The 23360-nt window shown below is 35.8% G+C and overlaps 1 protein-coding gene across 2 annotated transcripts in view; it reads left to right on the plus strand.

Annotated features, from left to right (window-relative positions):
* Positions 1–23048, plus strand: part of tshz3.L (teashirt zinc finger homeobox 3 L homeolog) — a 67904-nt gene extending 44856 nt beyond the window's left edge. The window contains exon 3 of one of the 2 annotated variants that reach the window (XM_018256295.2): positions 18176–23048. In XM_018256295.2, coding sequence (XP_018111784.1) covers positions 18176–21363 — 3188 coding nt within the window. In that variant the 3' untranslated portion in view covers positions 21364–23048. 2 annotated transcript variants of the gene reach the window in all.
* Positions 23049–23360: the final 312 nt, after the last annotated feature.

Raw genomic sequence — 23360 nt, forward strand, 5'->3', positions numbered from 1 at the left:
GTCTCTACTACATGATAGGACAGGAAAATAATAATGTCATTTTATTTATAGCCAGGATGCCCCTTTTATGAGAGCCATGCAAGTTACTGCCAAGTGGAGTAGGTCAAATGACATCTTTTGATCAGGCCTGTCCAAAGAGATCAAAGATGAATGGCAGGTAATGGATACCCAATGACAAACCAAATCTAAAACAGAAATAAGGCTGCCACAGACTGCCAGTTACCCATTAAAAGCTCACCTAAATAAGGCAGGCTTCCTGACACACTGGCCGACCACCTAAATCAGCCAAGCGACAGTGCTAAAATTGTGTATTATCATTGGAAATGGCTATTATTTCCTCCGTAACATTTCTGTTAGGGATTTGTTTGCATAGGGATGTGTGGCAGGAGAGCAAGGGTTCACAAATAAACTGCTGGTTTCTTAGCAGGTGCATTTCCAGCTGTAATGTAATACGGCCCCTATAAATGAATATGGAAATGTATTTCTTTCTCAGTAGGGGTTATGTCTCTCTGCTCAGATATTCTCCAAATATTAAGCACGACTTTGTGTAAGGTTTAAGGATAATGGCTAATTCATGGACTGAATTATTTTTCTCCTGCTCAGTTTAGGAATAGGCAAATATATATCACTGATGGTGTACAAAATATAGACCATCTTGTAATATAATTAAACAAATGCTCATAGCTGTCACGTCAGTATGAAGAACTTTCTGGAAGTTTACTGTAACTGCGTCAACAAAGAAGAACTTACAGTGGCAAGTCTGGACCAGGTGTAATAACACACGGCAAGCCAATTACATTTGCTAAAGTTGCTAAAGGCCAGATTTATCAAAGTGGGAAATTAGAGCTCACCACAGAAAAACTCAGCCACTTTCTATTCATTCCTATGGGATTTTTAGAAGTCTATTTATCAAATGGTGAGCTCTAATTTTCCCCCATTGATAAATACACATCTAAAAATCCTACAGAGATAAATTGTGAGTGACTATTGTGGTGAGCTCTGATTTCACACTTTCATAAATCAGTCGCTATATGAACTCTTTGTTTGCATTTCTGGACATAAACGCTTACACTCTTGAAAGCATGATAGTATTGTTTGAAAGTTACTTTTACTTTCATTTGTAGTAAGGCTGTTAATTGCAAAATTTACTAATACAACCAAGGACTTTTTGGTTGCATGGGTAATGAAATGACAGTGTATATATATTGTTCCATGCCCACAAACTTATTTTGCCCACAGTGCTAATGGCTGCCATCTTCTTTTTCTTTGCCCTCATCTTTTCAGGCTGACTCTTACTCAATTTACTGTCGGAATTTGCTTTTTTCATGCTTGTATCTATATCTTATTTTTATATCTCTCTCCCTACCTTGAGTTTTCATTATTACTTTTTCACCCAAACTTTTGCAAACCAAACAGCCTTGGTAAATACAGTCTTTTTGTCCCCCCCCCCTCAACCCATTAACTTATTTTCTTTTCCCATCTGCACAAACCAGATGCATTTGCTTACCCGTTACATGTCAATTTCTACCTTATCATTGTCTGTAGACCTGCTGGATAATTCCTGCACCCTTAACACTCATAACTTCTATTTTATACCCTTGTTTATTACACCTATATTTGTACTTATCGTTCATCATTAGATGGCAGTAAGTTAACCATAACTGAGCAGTGCAAGCTCTATGGTTGCTGACTCATAGGATGCCAGCTAGACATACAAACACATTGATCAGTAGACTGGGATCCCTAAATAATGTTGGTGTTGGAATTGCTTGGCACAAGAATATAGTAGAGTTAAAAGGCTACTACTAGTCAAATTAGGGTTACCAGGTCTCTTAAAAAATCGTGGACACGTAGAAAATCCATCTAGAAGAGCTGCACTGGTTGTAATTTGATTTGAATGCAATCAGTTCAGCCCTGCAACATGCATTTATTAGATATGTCCCATAAGTTTCAAGTCATCTGGTAAACTTAATTTTAACATGAGGAGGCACATTTATCAAGGGTCATATTTCGAATTCATGTGAGTTTTTTAACTCCGTTAAATTCAAATGTGTTCGAAATTCGACTCAGGGGTTATTTAAGAAAAAAATTGAATATCTAAAACTCGGACATATTTTACCAACTCGAATAGAATTCAGTTCAAATTCGACCAAACTCGATCACGGAAATCATGGAATTTATTAAACCCAGAGGATGGAGAAGTCTGAATCTGAAAATCTGGCATCTCAGACTTGTCGAGGTTGCATGTAAGTCAATGGTAGAAGTCCCAATGATTTTTTGATGTACGCTGGGTTTCGGCAATACCCAAAAGTTTTCAGAGTTTTCAGGTGAAAATTACGAAAATATCGTAAAAATCGCATGAAAAATCTGAAAAATTTGTGAAATCAGAATTTTGCCTGCAAAGCACATTTTCGGGAAAATTTAATAATAAATAAGTGTAAAAAAACCCGAGCGGATTTGATCGGAGTTTGTAGCAGAAATTATTGAGATATTGAGATAAATTCGGACTTTCCTCTCAACCTTCGAGTTCTTTTTTTTTAAATTAGAAACCATTGAAGTTGTGAGTTCATTTGAGGTCTAAAAAAGCTCAAACAGTCAACCTTTGATAAATAAATCCCTTAATGTTGCGGTGTAACCAGTGATTAAATATACAATTGTCTTACTATTGTCTTACTATAAAGTATGTAACAAATTAATTGTAGGAGTCAAACTAAATCAGCCCAGTCACTATTGCTTATAGTAAATACACATTTCCTATGGGACTTGAAATGTTAGGATACAGGTATTTGACTTTTGTGTGCTGTTATGTTGCTAAAGTAAAATCAAAGTAGATGTTTTTTCTCTAGTGTAAAGCACTAAATAAACTTTGTGAACATAAAGTTGTGATTGCAAAATTGCAAATTTCATTTTGTGAAAATAATGCTGACTTTAAAGTCTGACACACACACTTTACAGTAATTCAATCAAATATGTTCTGCAAAAACAAATGAGTAATTAGAACAGGTATCGCAGACAACAGCTCTAATTTTGGCCATGGGAAGGCCTATGCTTATCTGGTAGTGATTTTGGTGGTAATTACCATCAATAGGAAAATGCGCGCAAATAACTGTTCTTGTATGCAGACAAATAGTCTTTTGCGTGAATGCTGCTTTTCCAAACACGTGAAAAAAAGATACAAAAAACATTGTATCTTAAATAACACACCACCCTTATGTATATAATACACTACCCTTAAAATTCTATAATATTTTATTGTCTATTTTATTTTATTTTCTGGCCAAAATGAAACATTTTTCTAATGAATTATTACAATTTATGTATTTTAGTTTCTGTGCTATGCAGATTCAAACTTCTGTGTACTTTCTTCTCACTCTAGTCACTGCTTTGGTAGGTTTGAGAACTTACATAGGGCATGCGCTAAACAGTTTTCGCAGTGGACAAGCTTTGTAGTTCACTTTGGTTATAAAAGTTTTTACATGGGCATCTTCATCTTTATTGTATCATGCTTTGGGTTAAAGTGCATCAACCATTACTGATATGCAGTAGATTTAGGGGCCCATTTACTAAGCTCGAGTGAAGGAATAGAAGAAAAAATACTTCAAATTTCGAATGGTCGAATATGGCTACTTCAACCATCGAATTGGCTGCTTCGGCCTTCGACTAGTACTACGACTTTGAATCGAACGATTAGTCTCTTTAAAAAATTCTTCGACCCCCTAGTTCGCCACCTAAAACCTACCGAGGCCAATGTTAGCCTATGGGGAAGGTCCCCATAGGCTTCCTAACAATTTTCTGATCGAAGGAATATCCTTCGATCGATGGATTAAAATCCTTCAAATCGTTCGATTCAAAGGATTTAATCGTTCGAGTGAACGATTATTCCTTTGATCGTTCGATCATAGGAATAGCGCTTCGATATTCAAAGTCGAAGGATTTTACTTCGACGGTCGAATATCGACTGTTAATTAACCCTCGATATTCGACCCTAGGTAAATGTGCCCCTTAGAGTTTTTCACGCTTTTTTATTGTTTAATAAAATGTTTTCACATTATTATTTAAATTCACAATTTTTACAGCAAAAAGGTTTGATTTCCGAAAATAACAAACACTGATGTTTTAGCAGTGCTTTTTAAAATAGAAAACAAATATTATGGGCTTATTATAGTTTCACAACTGTCACAACTGTAGATCAGAGAGTCACCAGTTTGCTTTATATAAGAAAAACTTTCTTATTGACTCCAAAGGGCAATCAATACCTTGATCAACTTTGTACTAAGTGTTTATATACCTGTAAGTAACATTGTACTTTCTCAGTTGCACAAATCAACATTCAACTCTTTTTTTTTTTTTTTAAATTGACTTTATTTGACCTACTTCAGGGAGCGAATTCTAAAGCTTTACAGTTGTGATGTGTGGGCCACTCCTATACCTGTGGAAACCACGGGTTTGGCGGGTTCGAGCTGACTTTCGCAGTGGGTTCGGGTTGAGCAGTTCTTCCGCTCTCCTTGCCCCGTGACCTTACACTGTCGGCTTCCAATGGCAGCAGCCGCGTGCCTGTCTGCCACTTTTTGTGATGTCAGAGATGGTCAGGGTCTATAAATGGAGCTGCCGCACCTGGTTGGGTAAGGTTTGGGCTGGGAGGAATCAGGTCTGGGGTCAGGTGCAGGTCTTATTTTTGAAGGTCCGCACATCACTACATTTCAGCTCTAGCTTAAAACGGAAAACTTTTTTGCCTTAATATGGAACCTCCTTTCTTCTACTCTCAAGGGATGTCTTGTTCAAAGATCTCCTACTGAATAAAGCACCAACGTGGTTATCATATGGTCTTCAAGTGTGAGAATGAGACTATATGGTGCTTACATGATGTACAATGTTGTAACATTTTTGCAGTGTTGTTACCATCATTGTGATATTAATACTTTTGTCATGAAGCTTTAAAACATGCTTTTCTATGTGATGATGGGTTCTGGGTTACCAAAAACTAACAAGGTATCAAGTCAACCTTGCACATGCCCACACACTGATATTTATAAATGTATGTGTATAATGTGAAATAATTATTAATACACCCCTTGCCGGGGGTAACCAGTATTTTTTAAATTTAAATATTAGTAATGTTATTAACTACTGGAATAGACATCTGGCATGGACCCCAGGAAATACAAGTGCTTCTTAGTGATTAAGTTGATCATTCCACCTTAAAATTAAAATTGAATGTACTCTTGACTCCTAGCATTACTACAACAATAAGCATTATTAACACCAAAATGATTAGGGCAGGCAATGTGGGAGTTACTGACAACTCAGCTTTATGCATTAGTAACATTTACCGGTCGGGTTCATCGAGCTGTACTTTTAGGACGTGTGTTAGGGTAAAAAAGGTCAGTAATTATTCTGGTACTGTACTCTGGAAGTTTATACATGTCCTAGAGCATTGTATGTCTTTTTCAGTAGATAAAACACAATATTTAATTGTTTGATTTTAATATAATCTAAAAATAACACCGAAGAATAAGTGCAGGACAAAACAATGGAACCTTTCTCATGTTGAAACGTAGTTCTTTCTATCAATGTATCACTCTCAAAATCACAAAAAACTGTGAATAAAAGAATTCCTAGAAATTAAAGGAAGCAAATCATTATCAGAAGAATGATTTAAATTGGGGTTGCTGAATCATGATCTTTATGGGGGAAAAAAGGAATTTTACTCAAATTTTGAATTTTAGATTATTCGCTCTTGGCTAAGGCAGGGGAACTGCACATTTTTTCCTGTTTCCATAGTCATAGTTTTAATCGCCATTTACCTACATGGGTACTGAGAGGGCTGCATTACCTTTCGGTTTCTCTTTCAGTTGACATGTCTATTAGAATTCGAAGAACGCAAACGTGCCCTGTCATTTCAATTCTTTTTGCGTAAAGCAGTGAACTGCGATCCCTTAGAATTGTTCGGTAGTTCCAATCTATCAACAGATTACAATTTTGCTTAATTTTAATGTGGCTAACTTAAGATGTTGTATAGTAAATTTATGCAACTGATCACAGTTATTAAATTACTGCATCTGCAAAAGAAGCAATCAAACCCCTTATTATAGTTGCTGTGTGTGAATGTTAAATGTCAAGGAGCTACCAATGCACTGCAGGGAAGCGAGTTACAGTTAAGGATGCATAAAATATCAGCACTTTTTTATGCTTGTGCATTCAACAAAGACTCCCATCATAATTAAGTAGTATAGAAATAAATAATTTTTACAAACTACCTTGGTAACAGTGGTGCAACTGTATTCTTTTCTTACTGTAGCAGTCGTAACGTAGCAAAGCAATATTTAAACCTTTATACACATTTCCTTCTGACTTTCATATGCAATAAAATATTTAAACCCCACATGGAGATTGGGAAATTATATTACAAATTTAGATAGCTGTGGATAAAGTCTGCTTTATTATGATAAATTTAAATGTGTTTTTTAAATCATTGTGATTTAAATCCATATATTGTTATTACAGATCAAGAGTGTAGGATGCTTAACTTGTCTTGTTTTTTGATTAACCTTTTTGTTTTTCCTTTAATTATTTTTGTTATATTTGTTTAATTCAAGGTGAATGAATACTTGTTTTCCTCCCGAATTTTACCCTAGCTTTAAGTTTCAGGCTTGCATATGTAACCATTGTTCACACAGGGGCAGATGTATCAAGGGTCGAATTTCGAGTGGTTAAATCCCTCGAAATTCGACTGGGGAATAGAATCGAATAGGGAATTTGGGCGAATTTACGTGCTGGCGAATAGTCGAATGGGCGAATATTCGAGCGATCGAATATTCGATCAAAGGATTTTCATTCGATCGAATGATCGATCGAATGATCGATCGAATGATCGATCGAATGATCGATCGAATGCCTTTTTATTCGATCAAAAACTTAGAAAAAAAGCCTATGGGACTTTCCCATAGGCTTTTAAAGCAATTCGGTAGGTTTAATCTGGCGAAGTAGGCAGTCGAATGATTTTTAAAAGAGACAGTACTTCGACTATCGAATGGGCGAATAGTCGCAGCGTTTTTTCGCTCAATCTATTTGAATCATTCTACTCAGGCGAATTTACGCCAATTCGATAGTCGAGGAGCACAAAAAACTCCTCAAAATTTGAGTTTTTTTCTCTCTATTCATTCACCCGAGCTTAGTGAATGTGCCCCTAACTGTATGGCTACATCTTTCCTTTTCTCCTATCATTTACCTCTTTAGACATGTATTGCAGTGACTGTTGCATGTCATGTCTTGAGGACAGATTATAATATAAAAGAAATAATATATGCTGGTTTAACAGAGTTCCACCCTCAGTTACACAGTACTTTATGATCAAACCTGCAGCATCATTGGATAAAGGATATGCTAAGTGTGTATATTTTTCTTACCATTTTTTGCCTTCACGTATATTTTACATTTTTTTAGAAAAACATACATTTTGATTTGTAAAAACAAACCACCATTGAGATTGAGTTGAATGTTTCGCCAACAGAAGCCTGAACACTGCCAGTTAGCACCATGATTGTTCAGACTTTCCAAAATCCTGCTATTTAAATGATGGAGGCTGGGGTACTATTTTTTACACAACGGCCTTGTTTATTTGTACCCTTCATTTATGGTTTAAACTAAACAAGGCTTTTTGCTTATATCCACTAATCACATCCTAAATTTGGGATGTAGTCATACAGTAAAATTATAAAATGTTAAAATAAGACTTACCAGTTGATGCAGCAAATCGTCATTGCAAGCCGCTTTGTTTTCGCCAGAGTTCCAGTATCTTTCGCACCAAAACTATGGGGTTATTTATCAAGCTCCGAATATCCGAACCTCAAATAATTTGTAGATCCTGTATAAGTCAATGGGGAAGGTCCCAGTGTTTGTGCTGATGTCCGTACTGATATCTGATGATTTCAGAGCAAAAAATTCCTAAAACTCTGAAAAAAACGTAGTTTTTGTGGAAAGCTCCGAACAATTTGGAGTTTTCTGAGTTTTGCCCAACCCTATTTTTTCGGGCTTTTTTCTTCATAAATAAGGTCCATTCAGGAATTTGGAATTGCTTGGAGTTGGATATTAGAAATACTGAGATAAATTCGGACCTTGATAACTAACCCCCTGTGTGTGCTAATTAGTGTACGTTTTGGGTAATTAGCGCCTTCTCCTAGTTGGTGATTATTCTAGGGTTCCCTTGCATCAATATGTGCACTTGTGTGTAATTCATCAGGGAAGGCAAGGCATATGCATTGGCACTGGTCTCAAGTTGCTTGGAGTATTATTTGCATGCTTTAGAACTGATTTTCCTTTTGTCACAATTACAGACCTCCTCAGATGTGTAAAAGTCCAGTCTGTTTAGATCACTTTTGTTAAACAGAATTAGCCCTCGTGGACCAGATATTCTTCCCTAAGTCAACAGAGGAACTCTTTTTATGATGGCAGTATAGCAACTGGCATTTTTTTGTGGTTACTTGTTGCTTTTATAAATTAGGTACATAATGAGTGAGAAATCTTGTTTTTATGAACATTGAAGTTTGAACAATTCCTATAGTGTTAGTAATGCTGCATATTAGAGACCCTTCTTCACTGCATCCATATAATGCTGAGAATCTGGAGAGATGGAATGGCCATAAAAATGGGATGGCATGTGCTTGGTAGACCTGAAATTGTTATTTATACAAGAAAGAAATATTAGAAAAAATATTAGAAAGAAAAAATATTAGTGTTGGAGGGCAGGATTGCAGAAAAGGATTATAAATGTGGGAATGCAACGGATTTTTCTGCCACCTTAAAGTAAAAATATGCACAATTTTTAAACACAGTTTAATTACATTTATTCCCCTTCAATAGACTGTAAACTATGAGGATATATCTTGCTGTTCTTGAATGTTTGAAAATATTTCCTTCCTACATAAATACTTTATACTTATGGGTGAGAGCCTTTATAGTCCATCTTATATAGGTGAGAGTGGCAGGACATTTTTTTGTTAAGGAAAATATGTCTTTCTGATGTTATAATTATTGTTCCGTTATATCTGATCTTGAGTGTTTTTTCCAGTTGTAGTATTAAAATTCCCTGCTATTTTTTTCATGTCAGCATATGCTATATAGTAGATGGCTATATTTTTAGGATTATCTATGTCAAATGTTGTGCATTCCAAATATTTTAATTAAAAATTGAAAAACGTAACAAATACCAGATAGCAACACTATATTTTCACAGTTACATATTCCTGCCAAATCTGATGTTAATTTAACCTGCATTAAGACACGACAGCCGTTTCAGTGTAGAGGTCAAGAAAGGGCCAGAAACAGGAATGCAAACCCGATCACTAACAAACCCATGCACACTTATTATTTCTTAGCCTTTAGGCCCTTTGTCATGACTTTAAGTTCCTGCACAGAATGTTCTTAGGTCAATATATATATAAACACATTGGATGGAGGGTTTTTGCATTTTAATGTGGAGATTTGGAGAAAGGTTTTATTGTACAATATTTGAAGAATACAATCCTGATGTTGCTGCACTATAGGTCCCAGCATGCCTCATCCGTCATAGCATTTTACATAATTCTTCAATTTGTAGCCCAGAATTAACTGAGTAAAGTTTGGTTGAGCAGTGCAGGGCAGCAGGGTAGCAGGGTTTACTACAATTTTAAAAGAAAAACAATTGGCGTTTACAATTTTTTTTGTACAGCTAGTTAGAAAAGCTTCAAGCATAGGTGATTAGTCTATGCTATTGCATGGATGGAAATTATATATAAAACTAAGATATAATGGAAGGTAAGAAAGTGTTATCAGCCAAGGGCGTAACTATAGAGGAAGCAGACTCTGCTGCTGCAGGTGGGCGCAGGAGGTATAGGGGCCCCATGAGGCCTTAATTCATATTCAATTTAAATAAATATTGGTAAAACAGGTCAACCTCTAGACATTTTGGGTCCCTGAAAAATAATTTGCTGTTGGGCCCAGCATTATCAAGTTATGCCACTGTTATCAACATATATATTTTAAATTATAGCATATAATTATATGTGTAGTGCAGAATGGCATCTACACAGAAATATGTCAGGGGCAAATTAACGTTGTTTATTCGATGTCATGATTTTCCCCATGTATGTTTTCTGGTATCAGAAAATGAAAATGTATCATTCATTTAGAAAATATTCTGATGAACCGCATGTAGAAGGAAAGTTGTTTCTACACTAATAGATTAGCGAGATGCTATTATTGGAAGGATAAATAAGACTTATTCTGATACACTACATGGAAAATGAACATAAATCATTCTAAAACAAAAACAAATTTGCATCCAAAAATCATTAAGGATTCATGTACAAACGATTAATGTATAATTTAGGAACAAAATTATTTATGCCTTTTGAATTGTTCAATCATAAGCTTCCTACAGTGTAATATCCAACTTCACAACTCTTTCAGACATACCCCTAGGGAGATTTGCCCCTGGCCATTGCAACAATTTAGGGAAATAAAGTACTTTTTTGCAAATGATACTTACAGAAAATATTGTGCATTTTATCTATAAACACACCAAAGTGTGTATGATTTTGTATGAAATGTATCTGGAATTAAAGTACAGGCATAGAGGTGGGACAGTCAATTACTTTCACTTTCCATTCAGCACTTCTTACAGTTCTCTGTACTCCACACATTCCCCCTTCCTTCCTCACATTCTATAATTGTGTAGGGCACTACGCATGGGCATTAGCCCCCCATTCTGGTGCAAACACAAGATTTTGGGGTGACATTTAATTGGTTTTTATAACAGTGGTCACAAAACGGCACCTGACTGTATGCTTTGATTATGTAATGCCAAGACTGAAGGAAACTAAATGTAAACAATTAATATACTGTAAGTAAAGTTTATTCTGCTCAACTAGCTCGATAGGGAAGAATTTGGAATTATTTCTTAGGGTGACAGGTCCCCTTTAAGATAAATCAACATATATACAATATAAATGAGGACCGAAAACATTGTGAATAAATATTTTTGTATGCATATATAAAGAATGATTTATAATGAATTTACAGCAAGGAGCATTGTTAAGTATGGTAGAGCATTATCCTAAGGGGCAAATAAGGACATATGTCATGCAGAGAAATAAACTGCATAAATAAAGACATTTGTCTGAAACAGTATCAAACAGCATAGACACAAAATAACGTCTGGTCTATATATACAATTTACACACATTGTAGCAATTCTTACATGACCCCCAAGAGCCTTAAATAACCCAATCTGACCACACTGGTAAACCACTTAGATATATTTTCTTCACTACTTTTTTAATAATATAAATGAAAGTTATTTCCCTTAATAAGAATGGAGTTTCAAAGAAAGTCACTGTCCTTGTCTTTGGGTTCAGTGTTTTCCTTAACTCTGCAGAGCATTTAGAAACTGGTGAAAAACCTATAAAGTAGAAAAGAAACATTGAATGACGATAATCCATACTGTGAATGACCTGTCTGCATCCTAAATTGCCCACTGGCTGCCAGAGATTTTATTGCCCACTGCAGTGGACTTGCTTGTTGATAAAAATACAAATGATGCACCAACACTTTTGAGTACTGGCCAAATAGAACTGGCTACCTGCTGAGACTATTATTATATGCAATTCCCTGTGAAATGCATATTATTAAAGACATGCATGGTGTTTAGATGTTTTTTGTGTAATCAACTAAATATCTGTTAACATTAACTGAAAGTATGCTAATGAAGCATATGTGGCAGCTAGACCTGCTATAACTAAATATGCTGAATTCAAGAGTTAATTTCCAAATTGTTTCTTGACATTTTTAGAGCTCAGTTGTCCTAGTGGTTTTGGCAGATTTAATGAATGTTTGACACAGGTAGGGACTAGTCGGCTGTTTGAATAATACTATAAAGAAGGAAAATTCATGCTAAGATAAAAAGTAATTTATCTTTATGATCCATGTGCCAAGTCCAATAACCCTTGGTTTAGTGACTTCCCTTGGATGTCTCTTTATGCTACAGAGTACAAGAAAGGGCAGGACTGGAAGGTGGCTGTTCATGAATATTCTATAATAGATGCATATTCCTGTGTTGAAATAAGCTTTTTGGCTTTTTTTTTTAAACAAAGCATTATGTTCCTTTGAACTTTGCACCTTGTCTGGAATTTGTGAGTAGCACCACAGACACAACCATAATAAAGTAGAAACAGTTGAGTTGTGTGGGCCGTCTTGCCCTTTTTAATGCTGAATGCATTAGAGCAATGGATGGTGGTGGCAACCATAAAGAAAATTAGAGTGAAATTTTTAGGATGGGTATATATTTCCTCATCCCTGGTTATAACCATGTTTGATACTGTATATGTGTGTCTTGAGCTAAGAGGGCCCTTACAAATGTCAAACCACATTCTAAATGGCTGAATTGCTCTTGTCTGATGTGATGCAAATATGGTTATAAAATAGTCAGTGTCTAATAAAGCTGATCGACACTTACATAGATACTTTTAAAGGGGTCCTTTACCAAAGAATATTTTCCTGAAACACACCAACATATTATATTATTTTTTCTAAATGTTTTATTAATTTCTTATCAACTACAATTCTAAAATAATGTAATTATTGTAATTATTGGAAATATAATAAAATGTCTAGGTTTCACTTCCTGATCCATAAAGTCTTTTAAAAAAAAAAAAAAAATGTTTTCTTACACACTGGCCTCACCATACAGAGCCATGGGATATGGTACCACTTTAAATATATGACTTTGAGAACAAATATATGATTTTATCAAGTTTTCTTAAAAAACAAAAAAAAGAATTGCGATGAAGTGCAGGTACTTTTTCCACAAACGTAAAGGCTTCTCTTAAGAATATACATTTGTTCTGAAAATTATTTCAATATAGCATTAGAGGTTTTTGCTTCTGAAATGTGTTTAATGTAAATACACTGTCACATAGCCTTCAAGTAATTGACAAGAGCAGATGATTAGCAGCATTTTCAATAGTGTTTTTGCATAATCTTACAATCTTGACAGAAGTCTTGTCTGCCTTTTTATTGTCAGTGCTCTGCAATACTTTTTTTTTCTCTTTGACAACATTTACTTTGTCATTATAAATCTCCTAAGTGGTCATTTAACATGTTTGTTATGCACAGCACAGTAGGAAAAGATTATAGGAAAATTCTTTATTTTAATGGAACGTTAGATATGTTTTTCTTTATTTGCAGTAACCCTTTCACTTGCAAGAGAAAAAAATTGGATTGGTTTAAATCTTTTTGCTTTTCCAGAGAGAGAAATTGCATTTATGGGGTGTACAAAATGGCCGTATACTTTTAAATGGGACATGTATGTCATAGGCTTGCATACTTTTCAACTGAATTAAAGTGATTTTTTTTTTTTTGCCCCAAAACAAAATAAATTCTGTCCGGCAGAGTAATCATACTGCTGGTAGAAACACCCCTTCCTTGGTTTGGCTACAGCAGTTAGAGGGTCTTTCGGTTTGACTGATGTGGGTGGATGCAAATCTCAACATAAGAGTTGCCTACTTCCATAGCAACACTGACTGCCTGTAGCATGATGTTTATTTGTGTTTATTTTTTGATTCTAATATTTATATGAATAATTTTAGAAAACAGTAGTTTTAGTACCACCCTTTTACCCTCAAAACCTTTCATTCCTATGGATCATTGCACAGACTTTCAGGATCAAGGCCTTAGGTTTGCCTACATAATAACCAGTACTAATCAGTGAGTGGGTCAGGATCTTTTAAAATTTATTTTGGAATTTATTAAACTCAGACGATCAGAAAATCCGGCATCTCAGACCTGTCGAGGTTGCATATAAGTCAATGGGAGAAGTCGCAATGATTTTTTAATGTGCACTGGGTTGTTGGCAATACCCTGAATTTTTTGCAGTTTTCAGGCAAAATTCTGAGTTTTTGGGTGAAAATCCCCCAGAAAATCGTGAAAATCGGATGAAAAATATCAGGAAAGTGTATTAATAAATAAGCCGAAAAACCCGTGCGGTTTTTTTTCCAGAAAATATTAGGGATGCACGGAATCCAGGATTTGGTCTGGGATTCGGCCAGGATTTGCCTTTTTCAGCAGGATTCGGATTTGACCGAATCCTTCTGCACGGCCCAACTGAATCCTGATTTGCATATGCAAATTAGGGGCAGGGAGGGAAACCACGTGACTTTTTCGTGTCACAAAACAAGGAAGTAAAAAATGTTTTTCCTTTCCAACCCCTAATTTGCATATGCAAATTTGGATTCGGTATTCGGGCGAATCGTTATCCAAAATAGTGGATTCGGTGCATCCCTAGAAAATATTGAGATAAATTCGGACTTTGATAAATAACCCCCAAAGAGTTGATTTATTATTGTTTTTTTTTTGTGTGTGCCTTTAGTGATTCCCATAATATTCTGCTCTCCAAAACTGCTGTGTAAAATTACTGATCTGAATTATTGTCTAGATACATAAAGGTTGTCAAAAGATGACTACCGAAGTACAGTAACCTACAAGGAAAGACTGTAAATTAACTATTACAATGTTGGTGTGATTTATAGGAACAAAGCTGCTTCTTTACAATTTTTTTGCAGTCAAATCTTGTGCTACATTATTTAGAATGCAACAGATAAAAAGACAAAAACAAACAATTAGAGGATGTGTAAAATACACTCGGCTTTCAGCAAGGTTCATAATAATACTTATTAATACCATCAGGCTTTGTGTGGTACACAATGAAAATGATTTCTCACAGATAATTTCAGGTCTTAAACCGAATTATAATAGGATTCTTTAAATTTTGCAGTACATTGCTCAACTAAATCTCACTGATTCATAAGTTCTCAATACCACGCATTAGATTAATACTCAGTATAATAAAACTTCACCTTTATTGAAGCTTCTCTTGTTTCTACATCAGTATTCTAATCTATCTCAATAGATTTCTAGGGTACAGCTCATATAGATTTGGTTGGTGACAAGGGTTAGACTAGTCTTGTAGAACATTTACTTGTAGCTTTGAAAAGCCCACATTCATCAGCGGATTAGGTCGATCAGATTGTGCTAGGATCAATGGAAGGCTCTGTGATCCCTCTTAGACTGTAATGTGTTCAAGAATCCACATACAAGCACATTTCTCTGTCTTAGAACCATTTATCTTAGAATGTCAAATTGCAATAATTAACCATTATTGATCTTAAATTCAATTAACTTCATTAACACAGGTCATGATGAAAGTTCTTCTAAGGGAAAGGCTTGTGACAACTGTCTTTTCTTCCGTGACGCTGATATTTAATGTTTGAGCCTCAGGAGACCCATACAGTAAAATACAAATGTAGTTGGCCATAGCTCACATTGAGCCAATGAAAGCTATATTAGCAAGTATGTATTACACTACTAGCAGACTGAGCAGCATAGATTGCCTTTTGCCTAAGCAGTGTTAAATATTCATTCTATCCTTTCAATGTAATTTACCTATGGTGAACCATTTTAAAAACAAGACAGTTAAGATCATTTCAATAATTTCCCAGTAACTGATTTTCTTTAATGTACTGGGTGTGTATTTTATAATAGCGACACCAATGTCATATCTGCTGCTTAAAAAAAAAGCAACAAATGTACTACTTTCACAAGGTACAAAGCACAGTTTGCACTGCATTTTGGATGTGTTGAGTAAATGGTATCCTGTTGGCCACATATTGGTACCCCATAGCACGCCAAAATTGCACCTAGTGTAACAGCAATCACATGACCAGGATTCGGGCGGATAGACTTAAAAAAGTTAGCCTGCTTCTTTAATCATGCCCTGGAGCATCAACGTATCATTGTAGTGTTTGGGTATGTATAAATCCCACAGCTTCTACAAATAAAAGGAAATGGGAAAAAATAAGAACTGTAAATATGATATAATCAGAAACCACAGTATCCTTTTATAAAGTGAGCCAAAAATGGGAATGGTTTTGGGTGGGAATCAATTCGCTCTGTAATAGGCCATAGTGAAGCTGTTATGAGACACCAAAGAATGCCGAGCTTCATTTTTAATCACAGACGAAAATCACCCAGAAAGTGTCATCATACCATTTCACATGCTGTCCCTGCAGTGCAATTATACATGCCTGCTATATCTCTGTATCTTCTCTTGGTAAGGGCGCCGTGTTATTTGATGTTGTGACCTTAAATTGTTTGCAGCTAAAGGGAGTACTGGCTTAATGCACTGAAATATTTCCTGGCCTCTAATGGTTAATCCTCATTTTCTGAAGTAGAATTATTTTAGCAAGGACCTTCTTCACTTAGCACTGTAGTATTCCCTTTGCCTAAAATGTTCACAGATTTGCATAGTAAACATAAATAAGAGTTATATGTTTGACATTGTCTCTGCCATGTTCCATAGCTTTACTATGGTTTTTATTTTAAGGATCCCCTTGTACTGTAACATATTTTGAATATTTTTGGTAAAGGCAATAAAATACCTTTGTTATAATTTATAATAAATAAAATATTATAATAAATATATTTTTATCTTGGTAGCTGATTTTAAATCTTAACCATAAACATTTATAAAAATCAATATTAGCATGGAATGACATTTTTACACTATAGATAAATAAATATTCATATCTCAAAGCGGATTTAATGAAAATTAACATGATATATAATATTAATGGGCTAGAGACTCAAATAAACTGTACTGTTCAAGTATTATTCATTTATTAAGGGTGCAGATTATAGAAATGTTTTGGATTTTGTTTAAATGTAGCAGGACACGTAAAGGAATTCAATGGCACTGATCACATGATGCTCATCCATTGTGTGTTTGAGACTCACTTTATAGGTGCAGTATACTGTAGCACTTCTTTCTTTCAGCTGTGTCTGTTGGTAGCTAGAAAACTAATATTATTTTGGCCCAGTACTCAACATTTGGCTTCACTTGTTCCTTTATTGTATTTATTAAGCAGCAACTTTATTTCTTTTTGTTCTTGTTTATTCACGATAAGTCTTATGTAAGTGCATCACATCATTTTATGGTTTATGAAAGGCTTAATACAAGGTGATACAACTCTTAATGCTGGACTCTCGTCAACTGCATAAATCATACCCTACAGAGTCATTTTTATTTTACAGGCACACCAAATCAAAGTAGAGGATTGGTTAAAAGTTAAGCAAAGAACTCCACGGCATAAGCATAAAACCATATCATTATTGGCCTACTGTAACTAATAAAATTCATTCTTATGGAAAATCAAGGGGAAATGACACCATTTGAAACATACTCATATTCTGCAAGAATAGTGTTGTCATAGGCTGCAAACTGCTGCCTGCTTATATATTCTTTCTGAAGGAACTTCTTAGAATTGGCTGAGAGACAACATAAAGTGTGGTCATGGTTTTGAATATATAACATTTTCAAGGTTACATAGATTCCACGAGCCCAGTCATCTGTAGAGTTCCTCACCATACATCATACAATTTAAAATGACTGTTGCCTATGTCTTCTGGTAAACTTGAGTGCCTCAAAGCAGGTCTATAGATGGCATACATTTGGTTAAAAGATATTAATTAACTGGAGTGCAGCTAAAAAGAACTTCACATAGAGCACTTAAAATAAAGATGATTATAAGCTTTTAAGCCATTTTCTTTTTCACACACAAGACACATACAAAACCTAAATCATTTTTTAATTTATTGTAATTGATGCAAATTTCTTCCATTGTAGGAATTATATTGATAGTTCTGTACTTTATGTTTATTAAAGGTTGAGCATCAGAAATGTAATGAGCAAAAAAATGTGTGTTTAATTTAAATTGTGAATCTGTCTGTCAAGAAATGCATTAGGGGTAGAAAAAGCATAAGACATATTAATTGACAGACAGGAACTGCTGTCTCTAAGGTTGATACAAGTAATTTATTACTTTAGAAATGAATGCCACCTCCAGAATCTGCTTCATTAATTTCATATTTAGTTTTAATTTCAAGCTGTTGCCCCTTGAGAAGAATAAGGTGGCAAATTATGTTTGAAGTCTGTGTATTTTTTATTCTTCTTAGAGAGAAACACTTAAGTTTAACTATTTAATACTATAAATACATATGCAGCTGTTTTCTGATTTTTGAAACATACAAACAGCTGTTAGTCTCATTGAGGTCACCTCCATTAACGCCTGTCTTTTTATCTCTGCAGCGTATGTATCAGATGAACTGAAAGCAGCAGCACTTGTTGATGAAGATGTGGAAACAGAAGACACTTTGGTGGATGGGGAACCTTCAGCAAAGTATGCATGTTCTGAAAAAGAATTCACAAAGAACTCACCGAATTACCAGCACTCTCCAGCTGCTGAATTTTCCAGCCATGAAATGGACAGTGATTCACATGTCAGCGAGACCAGTGACCGCATGGGTGATTTTGAAAGTTGCTCCATCAAAAATGAGGAGGAGAGCAAGGAATCCCTGGCTCCTCTTGAGGATTCTAATGTCTCAGACAGCTTAGAACAGATGAAAGCAGTGTACAATAATTTTCTTTCCAACTCTTACTGGTCAAGTCTCAGCCTAAACCTTCACCAGTCAACCTCTGAAAAGAACAATGCCAGTAGTAGCAGCAGCAGCAGCAGTAGCAGTAGCTGTGGCAGTGGGAGCTTCGACTGGCATCAAACAGCCATTGCTAAAACTTTGCAGCAAGTTTCTCAGAGCAGGGTTCTTCCTGAGCCAAGTCTTTTCAGCACTGTCCAACTGTACAGACAGAGCAGTAAACTGTATGGCTCTATTTTTACTGGTGCAAGTAAGTTTCGATGTAAAGACTGTAGCGCTGCTTATGATACCTTAGTCGAGTTAACTGTTCACATGAATGAAACAGGACACTACAGAGATGATAACCATGAAACTGACAACAAAAACCCTAAGCGGTGGTCAAAACCACGGAAACGATCTTTACTTGAAATGGAAGGAAAAGAGGATGCTCAGAAAGTATTGAAGTGCATGTACTGTGGTCATTCTTTTGAATCTCTTCAGGACCTAAGTGTTCACATGATTAAAACAAAACACTACCAAAAAGTGCCTCTCAAAGAACCTGTTACACCTGTAGCAGCCAAAATTGTCCCAGCTTCTAGAAAAAAACTGTCGTTAGAGCTTGAACTTCCAAACTCACCTGATTCAACAGGGGGAACACAAAAAGCAACAAATCCAGATGTAAATGATGCTCTTCAAAAGAATTCAAACCCATATATCACACCAAATAACAGATATGGGCACCAGAATGGTGCCAGCTATGCCTGGCATTTTGAAGCAAGGAAATCCCAGATCCTAAAGTGCATGGAGTGTGGCAGTTCACATGATACTTTGCAGGAGCTTACAACACACATGATGGTTACTGGGCATTTTATAAAAGTGACTAATTCTGCTTTGAAGAAAGGGAAATCCGTTCTCGAAGCACCAGCTACACCAACATCATTAATAGATGAAAAGGTACAGTCTGTGCCACTAGCAGCTACAACATTTACACCTCCTTTAAACAACAGCTCATGCCTATCTCCAAAGCTGAACGTTGAAATAAAAAAAGAAGTTGATAAAGGAATATCAGATGATAAAATTAAAGATAAAGATAAGACAAATGAAGAGGAAGACAAGTTTGATGTTTCCTCTAAATACCATTACTTAACAGAAAACGATTTAGAAGAGAGCCCCAAAGGGGGCTTGGATATCCTCAAATCTTTAGAGAATACAGTAACATCTGCTATTAATAAAGCTCAAAATGGCACCCCAAGCTGGGGAGGCTACCCTAGTATCCATGCTGCGTATCAGCTTCCTAACATGATGAAGTTATCATTAGGTTCCTCAGGGAAAGCTACACCATTAAAACCAATGTATGGGAGTAGTGAACTTATCTCACCAACCAAAAATCAGCCTATAATGTCCCCACCAAGCAGTCAGACATCCCCTGTGCCAAAAACGAATTTTCATGCAATGGAAGAACTTGTTAAAAAGGTTACAGAGAAGGTTGCTAAGGTGGAAGAGAAAATGAAGGAGCCAGAAGGAAAGTTTTCTCCAATTAAACGGACAACACCATCTCCCAGTGGCAGTGAAATTAGTGAAACACTAAAAGGTGATGTGTCTAATGAAGTTACTTTTAAAAGCCAGCAAAACAGCCCAATTCCACAAAAGGACAGCCGCAAAGATAGTCCTTCAGTAGAACCTGTTGAAAATGGGAAGGATCATGCAAAGTCTATCATTGGGAGCTTAAGTAGCAGCACAGCTATAATTACTGACCACCCACCTGAACAACCATTTGTTAACCCATTAAGTGCATTGCAGTCTGTTATGAATATTCACCTTGGAAAAGCAGCAAAGCCATCCCTACCTGCATTAGACCCTATGAGCATGCTTTTTAAAATGAGCAACAGTTTGGCAGAAAAGGCGGCAGTAGCTACCCCACCGATTCAAGCCAAAAAAATAGACCACTTAGACCGTTATTTTTATCATGTCAACAATGACCAACCCATAGACTTGACAAAAGGGAAGAGTGACAAAAACTGTTCTTTGGCTTCAGCACTTTTGTCATCCACATCAACATCTACTGCATCTTCTTCATCTACAGTGACAACAGCAAAGACATCTGCAGTTGTGTCATTCATGTCAAACTCGCCGCTGCGAGAGAATGCCTTGTCAGATATATCTGATATGCTGAAGAACCTGACAGAAAGCCACACATCAAAATCTTCTACACCCACCAGTATATCTGAAAAATCTGACATTGAAGGTACTACAATTGAGGAACCAGAGGAAAACACACCAGCTCAAAAAAGGAAGGGGCGTCAGTCCAATTGGAACCCTCAACATTTACTTATACTTCAGGCCCAGTTTGCAGCCAGTTTGCGTCAAACCTCAGAGGGAAAATATGTGATGTCAGACTTGAGCCCTCAAGAGAGAATGCACATTTCAAGGTTTACAGGACTTTCAATGACCACAATTAGCCATTGGTTAGCCAATGTGAAATACCAGCTACGAAGGACAGGTGGGACCAAGTTCCTTAAAAATTTAGACACTGGACATCCAGTTTTCTTTTGTAATGACTGTGCTTCACAAATCAGGACTCCTTCTACTTATATTAGCCATCTTGAGTCACATTTGGGTTTTAGAATAAGGGATTTGTCTAAACTATCTAGTGAACAGATAAGTAATCAAATAGCACAAACTAAATCCCCTTCTGAAAAAATGGTGGCATCTTCTCCAGAAGAGGAGAATGGGACTTCATACCAGTGTAAACTTTGCAACAGGGCATTTGCGAGCAAGCATGCTGTGAAACTTCATTTAAGTAAAACACACGGGAAATCACCCGAGGATCACCTTCTGTATGTCACAGAGCTAGAAAAGCAGTAGTATTTAATTTTTCTTCTTTTTTGTTAAAATGACTGATATTTGCTTTAAGGAAAACCGACAAAAAAAAAAAAAAGCCTTAAAGCTAAAGTTGGCACATGTTCCTATTTTATCTCGGAAGAATCACTCTGGGCTCTGAACTGTTTTGTAAAACTGTACAGTGTTTAATAGAGGTGCGTAATCAGCTGTTGTTAATGGTAAAATATGAAGGTGAAAAGGCAGGGGGCTAAGTGGAACTTTTTGAAACTTGTGTAAATTGGATTAGCTTTGTGCATTCTCTGATGTGCCAGGCTGCATGTGTTATCAGACAGTTAAACTAAGCATTTATATCTAAATCTGGTACACTATTTTTCATTTGAATTACGTGTGCTGGTATTTTTCAGCCTTTAACCTTTAGCCCTCTGAGTACTTTGGGACACTCGTGTTCATTTGGTAAGCTCTGTTTTTTAAAAAAACAAAAGTAATAAAATGTACCGGTTTAGCGCTCCTGGGCCTCGCCGCAGACTGGAGTGAGTGGTTTTATTAACATTTCATCCTTTTTGCTTTCACAGGGGCTTGCGGTGCTTTGCAGAGCAAGGCACGGCCTGGCCTTCTGGCAGCAAAAGGGTTAAATGGTGTAAATAATGTACAGACTTGCATTATGGAAATTGTGGTTGATGTTAATGGAATTTTTCCCCCTTTCGGCATTTTTACTAGCGTTTTTTCGGTATGAAATGCAGTATGCCTCTTACATAAGCTGTGCCTATGTATAGTGTAAATTTTAATTTGTTTATTTTAAACCTCTTCCATGCCGTAAGAAATACTGTGTTTCTTCATCCTCTGGCAGTGAGAAGGTTAAGTCATTTTTGTTTGTTTGTTTTTGTTTTTTTTACATCTAGAGCATTGTAAATTATTCAAAGGATACAACAAATAGTCTTTATAAAATATTCAAAAACTATTATTCTAAAACAAAACTATACTTGTTTTACTATACATCTATATTGTTAGAAAGTTCATGTTTAAATTATACATATTTATTAGCAATGTCATACCACCACCACACCCCCCCCTTCCCAAACAATAAAGCCAGACACAAACCACAGCACTACATGCCTGGCATTAAATATACCTGTTTTGCACAACATGACTTTGAAAAGGTATTTATTAAGGTTAAAAAAAAAATACTCAAACCATTACTCAGTGCTCAAAGGGTTAAAACGATGAACTTGTACTGTATTTGCCAAGACTTGCTAATCCTTTAAAAATGTTTGTACTAAAATACTTTGCTTAAACATTAAGAGGCATTCTGTAATATAACCTCTTTTACTTATTTATAAGCACCCTGGGTTGTTATTCTGTATTGTAGAATGCCTTTTTATTTCATTTTGTAAGTTTTCTGTTTTGTTCTGTCTAATTATTTTCCCAAGATTCCATACTGCAGCTTTATCTTAAGGCATATGAAAGGTAACCCGTGGTTACCACCGCACTAAGTGATTCTGTTCGTCTCCATTTTTGGCAGTTAATTTGCTGAAGTAACTGACAGCTGACACCATACAAGAAAATGTGTATAAAATATTGGCATGTAAACAGCACAGACACTGTAATGCACTCTGTGTCCCTTTTTTGTTGTTGACAATGAAGCACCATTATATGATTCTTCATATAACCTTTTTTTCTACAGCAGCATTAAAATTGTTTTTTTGCTATAATTTTGTGTGGCGTTCAGACTTGTGTTCAAGATGTGCTCCATTTAATGAGCACATGACAAGTAAACGGTGTTCCATGTGTTTATAACTGGAGCATAAATAGGTATCCTCTGTTTGCTCGGTGCCGGAGGAAAAAAAAACACAGATATAGCTCACGGTTTTCCAGTCAGTGCGGAATTCAAAGAACAGATGATATAAAAGGTCCATAAATAAAATAAACATGTTATTTTTATTAACACTTAAAGGGTTCTCCTGCTAAATGACAGTGGGTTTTCTACACTGACAATGCTTGTTCCTACTCAGTCCTATTCCTTG

Source organism: Xenopus laevis, chromosome 4L (genome assembly GCF_017654675.1).
Source record: "Xenopus laevis strain J_2021 chromosome 4L, Xenopus_laevis_v10.1, whole genome shotgun sequence".
Taxonomy (NCBI): Eukaryota; Metazoa; Chordata; class Amphibia; order Anura; family Pipidae; genus Xenopus; species Xenopus laevis.